At 48.3% G+C, this 12,039-nt stretch overlaps 1 protein-coding gene across 1 annotated transcript in view; it reads left to right on the top strand.

Moving 5' to 3' along the window:
• Positions 1–2,210: 2,210 nt before the first annotated feature.
• The window catches only part of KREMEN2 (kringle containing transmembrane protein 2), a 105,892-nt gene continuing 96,063 nt past the window's right edge, over positions 2,211–12,039 (top strand). Inside the window, exon 1 of the mRNA XM_069651672.1 lies at positions 2,211–2,743. Within this exon, the coding sequence (XP_069507773.1) occupies positions 2,632–2,743 (112 nt within the window). The 5' untranslated portion in view covers positions 2,211–2,631. The remainder of the gene's footprint in view (positions 2,744–12,039) is intronic.

Raw genomic sequence — 12,039 nt, 5'->3', positions numbered from 1 at the left:
CCCTTTCCCCCTTCTACTCCCCTCTTGTACTCCCATGGCACCTGATGAGGTTTCTAGACAAGTCTGCTCATTGAAAGTTTCATCCAAGCAGGTGCATCCCTGTTCTTCCAGAACTATCAAGGACAACATTTTTCCCCTTGCCCCAGCTTTAGCTGAGTTCCTTGCCACTGGTTCCTTCCCCTCACTCCTCAAGCACTACCTTGTGCACCCTCTCCTCAAAAACCTTCTGTCGATCCTTCCTGTCTGGCAAACTACAGCCCTATCTCCACTACCCCCTTTCTGGGTAAATTCATGGAGAAGCTGGCTATCTCGCAGCTTGTTCACCATATGGAATCTGTTGGTTGCCTCTGTGGCCACCAGTCTGGCTTTAGAGCTGCCAGAAGCACAGCATCTGCTCTTCTGAACACATGAGAAGACATGGGCCCTCATTACAACCTCGGCGCTAAACCATGGCGCTATTAGCACCATGGTTGGTGCCAGTGTTGTAACGAGTCCGCCATGGTGGAATGGGGAAATAACGCCCCATTCAAAGGTTGGCGGGGCGGTAATTCCCCATGCCGCCATGGCCCTTCCCCATTCCCATTTTTGCCCCATAGGGCTCAATGGGACTGGGGAAGGCGCTAATTACGGCACCGTAAATTACGGTGCCGTAATTAGCTCCTAGGTCCCTTTGCGGGTTGGTTTTTTAACGCCTGCTAAAAGCAGGCGTTAAAGTGCAACCCGCAAAGGGACCTCGTAATCAGGCGTTAAGGGTTTAATGGCGCCAACACCTTTTACGGCACCGTTAACCCCTTAACGCCTGGGTTGTAATGAGGCCCATGATCTCTAATCTCTATTCTAGCTCTCCCTCTGTTCTCATCCTTCTTGACCTTTCCTCTGCCTTTGACACTGTTGATCACGCCACCCTCCTAAAGCAGCTCCAAGATACCCTTGGCATCACAGACTTGGCATTGGACTGGTTGACCTCCTTCCTCTCTGACCGTCCCTCTCAGGTTCACTGGGCCCTTTCCTCTCTACCATCTCACTCTCCACCGGTGGTGTCCCTCAGGGCTCTATCCTCTCACCCTGGCTCTTCAATATCTAGTTGTATCTTATGTCATGCTCTGTGGGCCTGGCCGAGGGGTTGCACATGCAGGTAATCGTCTTCCTGATATCTGCACTGCTAGCGGGTGCCGGATGAGCTTTTCTCTCCTTGTGATGGTGCCGGCACGCCGACAAGCCGACTCGGTTCCTTGTGCACTCAATCGCCTACCCTTTTCCTTCTCTATTCAGCGCGAGAGTCCGCTCACAATTCCCTCGGAGCTGTTGCGCTCTGACAGGTGGCGGCGAGCTGATCCACTGTCCAGTGGGCCATACAGGACCGGGTCAGTGACCTCGTCACCAGTTTAGCGTCCACCTTTTTAGGCAGGACAAGGACCTGAAATAACATACCTCCACACAAAGTATGTGGTAAAGCTCCAGGTATGTACCAACTTTATTAATCTCCACCTCCTCCGTCGTGACCTGCGGCCACCTGGCCTGTTGTGTAGCGGCTGCGACTCCAATGCTAATGGGATTTGAGGCTGGAGTGAGAGTGTGCTCTCGGGTGTGGGTCTCCGGTACAGTCTATGGAGGTATATGTTAGCCATGATCGAGATTCGGTTCTGGGAGCTATGACACGGCTGTAAAGTCCCCGCTGGCATTCATCTTCTGCCATGATAATTGGGTTTTCTGGAGCGGGGAGGGAACTGTGTTGCTGAGCTTCTAGTGCCTTGGTGGTTTCTCTTGTTCAGTGCCTTCAAGCCTTTTCAAGGTGAATGTTGCACGTTATACCTGTTTGTACCATTGCATCTGTGGCTCGAGATGTGAGACTCAATTAAAGTCTGCATGGCCATTGAGTGAGACTGTCCTGTAAGGTGTGAGACACTTTGTGGAGGTGTCACACCGGGCTCTCGGGTGTGGGACTCCAGTACAGTCTATGTTGACACACTTGGAATTAACAGTGTGGCCAGTCAGACTGTGCTGTAAGGTGTGAAACCGTGTGCATGAGCGAGAATGCGCTCAGGTGTGAGACTCGCACTATCAGACCCAACAGGTCACACACTCACTGTGTGGGAAGGCGATAGAGAGCATGATAATGAGCGAACGCCGGGAGAGAGTGAGGCACCGGCACCGCCCCCCTGTGAGACTTCCACAAGGTGAGGCAGGGGGTGGGGCAGCACTGAGGGGGAGGTGCGGCGTGCGCCCCAGGTAGACCCTCCTTCAGGCAGAGTCTATAAGCACAGCCACCCCACGGGCTGTGAGAGGGTGGCATAGAGGGACACGGCGTGGCTGCATGGGGTACCAGACAAGATAACCACACAAGGCACCAGAAGAGGCCACTGCACAGAGCCCGACCACCCGCGGGGACTATTACAAGGGTCACTAGAATATGACGACACCGGGCATCGGAGCGGACTTCAAGGGATAGAGGCAGAGGTCCAGAAGAGGCTACCGCAGCGGATGCAAGCAGAGTACCACAGAGAAAGCGACACTTTTAGGGCGCTGGAGAGAAAGCTAACTACCCGAGGCAGACTACCACACGGAGCATTGCCGCACGGGGCTACGGAAGGAGACTAGCGCACGGACAGGCTTCGGTGCCACGCCCCGGCGATGCTGTGCCCGGGCTGCCTGCTGCTCCTGGCGGCATGCTTCTGGCCCAGCTGCCTCCTGCTCCTGGTGGCGCAGCGGCGGCTGCCGGCATCCGCCACCCTTCAAAGGCCAGGTGAGTCCCCGCCGCCTCTGATCTCCAGCCTCCAAAACCTCAGCCGCCGCCGCCGCCTCTCGCTTTGAACTGGGCAGGATGGGGGTATAGGGGCTCTGTGTGTCTGGAAGGGGGGTGGGGGGAGCGAGACAGCCGCAGGGAGCGTCGCCGGTGCTTCCAACACTAACATCACAATGAACACCGCTACACTTCGGCCCGTCCCGCTACAGGTTACCTCAACCCAGCCTGGCCCTGTCAGAGGCGCTCGGTGCCAGCTCATGCCCGCAGGCAGACTGATTGGTTAAAACTGATCCCAAAAGCTCCCGGTGGCCTGAATTCCAGATCAAGGGCCCCTGCTCAGAATCTCTTGGATCCCACCCTCTGCAGCGATGGGTGCTCTCTACTTTAACGCTGGATTTGTTTATTGCATTGTTCATTTATAACGCGCTTAACAATAGTGAGTGGTTTCTAAGTGCGGGTTCGCGATTCGAACCTGTGTTGCACAGCATTGTCTTGCTTCCAAGCCACCCGCGGTGCCTTTGTGCTATCCCTCCTCTGCTGCTAACCTGCTCCTCTCTCTCTAGCTGTGCCCCTATATGTCCTAGAATTTGGACTCCCCTAAACCGCCCAACATCCGTTAGGCTCTGGTCTGACATGTCTTGGAAAATCGCACCCATGGAAGCTCAAGTTCTATGGGCCAGGAGCTGTGAGCCACCACCTGTCACAGAATGTGTGTGCTCCTGAAGTGTACAACACTCTATGATTCCCCAAATGTTATGTCATGTTATGGAGCTTGGGCGCTGTGTCGCATGTCCAATCTGTGAAAGGAAGGGGGTATTTAGAGGTCAGGGGTAACAATAAAAAAGCCTTACCTTTTGATAACCCTGGCTCTGGAGAGGTTCCTGAGTATTCTGCCTGAATTATTAACCACTCCCAAGTTCCATCCGAGGGCTGAGGGTTGGGAAGTGAATAGAGTAAGCGGGACTCATCCTGGTGGGTAGTTTTCCCAGAAACGTGTTGTTCCTGTTAGTTCTGTTGTAATGTGATAACTGTGATGTGTTTTAAGAGTCAACAGTACGCATGAATGCAGATCATAAAAACTATTCCCAAGTAAAAATTGTGCCTTGGGTGTACATGCCACACATCTGTGTGCCCCCAGAAATGTACCACAATCTGTGAGCCACCTACATTACATCACACAGCATCTGCGTAGCATAGGCCCTAAAGGGTATCACCACTTGTGAGCCCCCAACGCCTCACAGAATCTGTGTGCTCTTGACCTACACGGCAATCTGTGGGCTCCCACCATGTTAACACATGAAATGGCTTATTCCACGATACGTGTGCTGTCAATGTGGCTCACAATGCATGAGTCTTCACTTGGCTCAGAATTGCCGGGCCCCTGGCAAGTTCCAGAATCTGGGAGTTTTGAATGATGCTTCTCAACAAACAGCATCTGTCCCACATTCACTGAGCCCTAAAATCGCCCCAGCACATTGAGTCCTGACATATCCCACCTTCCGTGTGCATTGTAGCCTGGGTCAGCACCTATGAGCCTCTGGCTTGTCACACAATCTGCCAGTCTCTACCTGTCCTAGGATCTGGGTGTCCTTTCCCCATCCCAGAAGGTATGAGCACTCAGAATCGGTGAACTTTAGCCTGTCCTAAGAACTGCCTGCCTGTCACAGGATCAGTGGGCTGGTGGCTTGTTCCAGAACTTATGGACTGCTCACCTGTTCCAAAATCTGTGGTTTCTGAATTGTGCCAGAGTTTACCCCGTCTCCATCTGTCCCAGAATCAGAAAGCCCTAAATCATCCCAGCACCTAACCTATGCTAAACTCACTGTGCCATCAATCTTATTCAGACCCCATGGGCCTTCTGGCTTATCAAAGAATCTCCTTCTACTTTCCTGCGATCTCTGAGCCTGTGTCCAGACATAGGATGAATGGGTTCCTGATATGGCAGGGAATCTTTGGGTCACCATCCTGCTCCAAATTCTAAGGCCATTTGACATGTTTGAGAATGTGCGTACCCCTCATCTATCCCATAATCTGTGGGCCGCTGACTTGTTACAGTCTCTAAGGATCCCTAACTTGTCCAAGAGGCAGCCGGAGACAGGTCTTAAATTCTATGGGTCTCTGACCAGTCTCCAGAGTCTGTAGGCAATCAACATTTGCGAGTATGTGTGGGCCCTTACCCAGTCCCAAAATGTGTGTGAATGCTCACATTTCTCAGAATCTAGATCCCTCTGGCATGTCACATTTATCTGTTGACTCTTTCTCGGTTCTAGAATCTGTGGTCCCCTGATGTTCTTAGAATCTGCACGACCCAACCTATCCACAGTCCAATGTGCAACTAAGCTGTCCCACAATCTAGGGGCCTCTGGTCTAGCTCGCATTCTGGGTTCCTGATGTCTCCATCTTGCATATAAGTGCCACCCCTGTGCCCCAGATTGTATAAGCTACTTACCTATCACAGTGTCAGTGGGCAACCAACCTGTCCATAAATCCAAGAGGCCCAGATCTCTGCCAGAATCCCTGCCTCCTAACCTGTCTCAAATTGCATAGAGGCTTATCCCTCTAGAATATGAGGCCACCTGACCTGTCTGTCAATCTGTGGTTGCCCTGACCCCAAGGCCTCAGACCCCACTAAACTGTTACAATACCCGTGTGTCCCTGCCTATCCTTGAATCAGAGGATCCTTCTTGGACTCCAAACGTGTTCATATTTTGTGTGCCCAAATGTGTGGGTCACAGACTCTAAGGGTCATTGAGGGGTCCTGTAATAGAGCAGCTTGCAACATCTCGACTCGTATTTCTAATTGTATTTATTTATTTGTAAAGCGCAGCCAAACCCTGAGGCAACTGGGCGCTGATCTTACAAGTTACATAACATATACAGGGGGCATTTTAGAATTCACAGGTTTCATATACATATATAGACAACAGAACAACACGTGTGGACATGGAATTGCAAATCCCAGGGGTCTCAGAGGGGCATTAATTCAGAGTTTTACAAGGTAGGTATACATGAATCAATATGCATGAATGGGCAATCAATACAGTGTGATAATCATAGCAAGTAAGCGAACATACTGACAGTGTTAATGAGGAGTAAGTCTGAGAGATGGAGTACATGGTAAATATACAAGACAAATATACATGAATGGGCAATTGATATAGTGTAATACTTATTGCAAGTAAACCGGTATCGTAGTACCACCAGTAAAATAACCACCACCACTAACAAAACCAACAATTCATACACCACCAACTGCATTAGCAATGTCATCACCAAAAGTACCACAGACGCCATCAACATAAACAAAACAACATCAACAGAAATAAAAACATTTCTTCTCCTATCGCTTTTCTTCTTCCCTCTTTTGCTTCTCTTTCTCCCATAGTTTCTGTTCACCCTTTTCTTTTCTCAACTTTCCGGGCTTTGAGCCCCTTTTAAATATTGTACAAACATTGTGTTTCATTTATATACACGACTCTTGTTTTATTTATTGATTGTTATGTTGTATTATCTTTGACTTCTATTATAAAATTCTAATAAAGAATATTTTTTTTAATATTTTTTTTTCAAAAAGAAATAAAAACATTGCCATCAATGGCAAAAATATCCTTGAAACCATAAACCACGTTGCCATCTCCCCGACCCAGTAACACTACCTTCAATACCAACGACCATCCTCCTCCAAAAGAAGTGTCCACCAACACCTCCACAAACAGTGCAGAAAAGACCACAAATACCTCCCACAAACACTACAAAAAACACCATCGCCAACAATTCCAGTAACACCACTAAAACCAACTCCATCTCAAACAACACTTACAAAACACCCACTAACAACACACACCACCTAAATCTCCAACACTACAACTGTCCCATCAACACTTATCTAACAACCCCAGCAGCGCTGCAAGCACAGCACCAAACATGACAACACCCCCTCCAACGTACAACTATACGAGCAACAACACCAATGCCATCGCCACCATAACGATTCTGGCAACATCACAGAAGCCACCAACATGCCACTAACACTACCAGCAAAAGCATCACCACCAGAACAGAGGTGGTGGCCGTGGTGCGTTATTTGTCATTGTTAATGGATCATTAACAATTTCAAATAATGCACCACGGCCGCCACCTCTAACATTACAACCTGTAACACAACCATCACAAGACTTATAAAATAGCAACCAACACCACTACCAGTAGAAATGCCAATAACACCACCAGCAATAACAATACAAGTTCCAAGAACAGCTCGAAAACCAGTAACAACCAATATCGACATAAGCATCCCCAGAAATCGGAAGATTAACTTTGTCTCAATTTTTACTGCCATAGGGTACACCAGTAGTAACAACATGACCAACAAAGCCAACTTTAAAATCTCCACAACTATTACTAACATCAGCACCAACAATATGACCAACAGTTCCGATATCACCACAACTAGAAACGCCAAAGCAAACATTACCGCATCTACCAGTAATATCACAGATGCCAAGGCCCGCCACGACCAACATCTTCACCACTATTAGTAACATCAACACCAACAATATGACCAACAGTTCTGATATCACAACTAGAAACGCCAAAGCAAACATTACCGCATCTACCAGTAATATCACAGATGCCAAGGCCCGCCACGACCAACATCTTCACCACTATTAGTAACATCAACACCAACAATATGACCAACAGTTCTGATATCACCACAACTAGAAACGCCAAAGCAAACATTACTGCATCTACCAGTAATATCACAGATGCCAAAGCCCGCCACGACCAACATCTTCACCACTATTAGTAACATCAACACCAACAATATGACCAACAGTTCCGATATCACAACAACTAGACTCGCCAAACCAAACATTTCTACATCTACCAGTAATATGACAGGTGCCAAGGCCCGCCACGACCAACATCTTCACCACTATTATTAACATCAGCACCAACAATATGACCAACAGTTCCGATATCACCACAACTAGAAACGCCAAAGCAAACATTTCTACATCTACCAGTAATATCACAGGTGCCAAGGCCCGCCACCAACACAAACACCACCAGTTTCGCAGGAAGTTTCACAATCACTACCAAAAATATCACGAACCCTACCACCGCAATTATTGCCACTATAATTGCAGGTTTTTAGAAGAATGTTTTTTTTCTCTTCTTATCGGTTCTGTGTTTTGTATACATTCTTGTCTAACTTTTAAGCTTCATGAGTTGTAAATGTGTTAAATTAAATGCATAAAGTTTCATGTAAACATTTCATGTATGCACTATAAACCGAAAAAGCGATGCTGCTGCTATTTGATTGACAATCCCTCAGTCCTGCATAGCCTCCAGCAACACCAGGTTGACATGAGATCCCCCATTTGCCCAGCGGGCCGTAAGACAAGAGCAAGGATGGTCGGGGGCATGTTCAGGCATGGTCGGAATGTCCATAATATGTCATTTCACCCACCACCTCTGCCCTGCGCCACGCGCGTGCACTCACACAGTGCCACCACCATGAGGGCTTCTATCCCCCCACACCTCCTCTCCACACAGAGACGAGCCACTGAGATGAGAAGCTTTTCAGGAGCCAGCCCAGACAAAAACCCGTCCTTTCTCAGCAACGCATTTCCCTTATTTGTTCTTCTCGGTTAATGACGTATTTTACTGTGTCTTTTCTTTTCGTTTTTGTAGGTTGTAGAGTTTCGTTTCTCATCTTAAAACATGTTCTTTTCTCCATAGACTGTCCTCAGGGATGCTCTAACCCGTGGGCCTGACGCCAGGCTGCTAGTGTCGTGATGACGCAGTCTAACGTCGGGTTCGTGGAGTGATGATGTCACAGATAGACTGCCGTTTCCGGGAGTCGTGACGCAACCGGACATTACGCTGGGGAGAAGAAGTCGGCCTGGTGCCAGATTAATGTCCCAGCCTGTAGTCGCGTGTCCATGTAGCGCCCTTGCAGCCTTACGTCACGGCCTTTGGTTACCACGCACTCATGAAATATCCTGTTCACAGGCCAGGGGTTGCCCACTCACAGACCAGCTCTTCCCCTAACTTCTCTTTAATTCAGCCCCGCCCCTTTCTCGGTGGGGGCATCGCGTCACCTCCCTTTGTGTAATCGGCGCAGTGCCTCTGATTTAAAGCGCTTTACGCTGATCTCCTGTCCACTTTATTACTGTCTCAGTGATTGCAGTAAAGCAGGCGGGATTTGCAAAATGGCATCTTTTTTTTTTACCTCCCGAGCCCCATCCATTAAAGGGTGTGAGGGGTATATGACTCTCCCGGATAATATGGCAGATTTTTACCAGACAAAACAGAGGTGGAGCAAAAAATTATTAAAAAAATTCCGCCGAAGTGTTAAACGTTGTTTCATCCTCTGCCGTTTCTCGTTTGTGCAACTTTCTGTAACCTATGTTGCTCATTAAGGCTAAAGTGCCCAGTTATCTCAGAGTTTGGCTGCGCTATACAAATAAACAAACTAAACTGTACAGACTGGAAGTGCCAATACCTGAAAAACTTGTTTCATGGGGCATTGGAAAGGGGCGATTCCCCATGTAATGCGCAAAAGGGTCAGAATGGACCCTTCTGTGCGTTCAAAAAATGCATAGTGTGGTATGACCCAGGACTGGAAGCAATCCATCTGCGACAGTCTCGGAGGATAACTCAGGGGCAACGGTGCTCATCTTGAAAGCAAGAGACACTGAGCAGCACAGGTTCAATACCAGGTCCGCGTAATAAGCGCCTTATAAATTACATATCCTACAGTAAAATGTGCAAAACCATAAAGCAAGTGGTGTTTTTGGAATACCGTTTAATACACATAACTTGATACTTCTGGAATACCGCCACGCGTATTTTAGAAACACCACTAGGCACTGCCTTTACAACTAGTGCAGTGCTATTTATTTCATTGTGTGGATTTGGTGACCTACATCTGGCAGCAGGCGGAATTTCACGCAAAAAATCCGGCCAGACGAAATAAGGGCGGTACATGTCGTCGTCTTCTTTACTGAATGAAACATCGCTTTTTTTACAGCACTGTACCCAAAGCTGCAATTATCACCTAATTTAATGACCCTCAATGTATAACTCTCGGGCGTATTAACGGCTCAGGATACACTGGCGGGACTCACACTTTTGAGGTAAAAGCGGACCCCTAATCTGCGACTTGTCCTTATGACGAGTTTATCTCGCTGAGCTACTACCCAGCAAAACAGGAGGTGCAGTAATTAGGTCATCCTTTGAAGCACGTGCACCTGCTGTGCTCCCCTGTGCATGTTTGCTGTAGTCCCTGCCTCGCGCTCCCTCCCGCAGAGCTCTCGGGCTCTCACATTACCATAGCTCCACTTGCCTCTCTGGGTTTCAGTCCCCAGATCAATGACAGCCATGTAAACAAGGCCCCTGGCTCGAGCCGCCTGCTGCCGACGTCTTTGCGCCACCTGCAGGTCGCAAATGGAATCACAACTCAATGCGTCTGCCACACGCTTTACGAGACTCGCCCCCCTTCACCGTAGGAGGGTAATGATAAATCAGGAGCAGGCTCGGACTAGCCTGTAGGGCAATAGGCCCATGGCTAAACAAAAAACACAAAATGCTGACGTGGGCCAGTTTTTTGGGTGAAAATGGGCCACTTTTTTTGCTCAATTTGGGCCAGTTTGAGGAGTTAATTCACATTCTGCGGCTAGTAGTTTTTACCAGCGTTGCTGAATAAATATTCTTTAAAATGCACAGTTTGCATCACACTTTATCAAAAAACTCCCCCTGGGTTAAGATTCAAACAGTGTCACAAAAGGAATGAATAGCCATGTGCAACGGTGGGACACTTTTTCATTGGTGCCCGAGACAATTGTATGGCCCAGTCCGACCCTGGTCAGGAGCCGAGTCATACCAGTGTTACCGCCATTGTTTTCCAAAAATCCTTTCCCTAAGTGATGCTTGAAGCATCCTTGGAAAATGTGCCTTCCGTCTGGGCTCAAGAACTCTCCTTAAAGTTTATGAATGAAGGAACCCGAATTTGGTTTGTTATGACTGTAATAAGAAAACCATCCATTTTCAAGCCAATAATTAAGCTACTAGTTGTAAAGAAATTTCATTAAACACAATCAGACACAACTTAGCACCAATAACCAGTTCCTAGGTGCCGGTGAAATCGACTCTTGATGTCTCCATTGTAGTGCAGAAAATGACCAAAAACCCACACGCCACTAAATGAATCCAGTAAAAAATCTTTTTGACACACCAGAAGGCACTCAGGTGGCTGGAAACGCAGACGAAAACAGCCTGTATCTGCTTGCTCTCAACCAGCCACCCATGCCCTTACCCCGGGGGCTGCCATCTTTTTATCCATAGCTCTAAACCTTTTTTGTCAGCAAGGCGGGTGAAAACACCCGATTTTCTTTTTGGCGGGTGAGAGGCCCATAGAAGTGAATGGGCGTATGAGGGACTTGGCGGGTGATTCATCTGCTTTCAAGGCGGGTGACACCCGCCAAAAGCGGGTGAGTTGAGAGCTATGTTTTATCACTGCCTCAGAACCATGCCCCTATTCCCTCCACCAGGCCCCCACGACGCCCCCCAAAACCCCTCGCTCTCCCGTCTTACTTACCTGCAGGTCCAGCTCCATTTTCCTCACTCCTTCCTGTCTGTGCCAGACCACCGCAATACATATATAAAAGAGACAAGGTCCCTTTGATTTTTACTATGATGACGGCCATCTTGTTTTTCTTTTTTTTCAATGGGAGATTGGGCATGCACAAGAGGCACAGAGCCGGTCACCCATCCAAAAAACAACATTTAAACTAGTCAGCTCCTGAACTAAGCTCTGGGATGCAAATAGCCAATACCGCCTTATCACCAGTGTACACGGACGGTAATGGCCCTGAGCCCTCGCTGAGGCTCTCGCTTCACTCGGGCCGCCCTAATCTCAGACTGGTAGACCGTTGCCAGCCCTGTGCACCCCCTCAATAACTGGTTAGTTGGAATTTTCATGAAGGTAAAATAGACTGCCCAACATAGCCTGACTGGAGAGCCAGAACTATGCCACTCTCAGGTGTCAAGCATACCATCAGTGTCCTCATTGCCTATAAGTGGTGCCATGCACTCTTGTGAAGCCTAGTAAGCACCCTTATTTAGAGAGACTAGACACACCTTTGCCACATAATCTTTTATTTCCAAGGCATCCTGCTTCACTTTGTGTATCCCAGTTATCATTTGCACATCCTATTGCTTGCCTTAGAGTCGCAAATCTCATTTGCACCCAAATATCCCTAACGCAAACTCAAAAAATCCCCAATTTG

The sequence above is a fragment of the Ambystoma mexicanum genome, chromosome 3p, assembly GCF_040938575.1.
Source record: "Ambystoma mexicanum isolate Mex_15411 chromosome 3p, UKY_AmexF1_1, whole genome shotgun sequence".
Lineage (NCBI taxonomy): Eukaryota > Metazoa > Chordata > Amphibia > Caudata > Ambystomatidae > Ambystoma > Ambystoma mexicanum.
The sequence above is the reverse complement of the archived record's forward strand: the minus strand, read 5'-3'. Positions and strand labels throughout refer to the sequence as shown.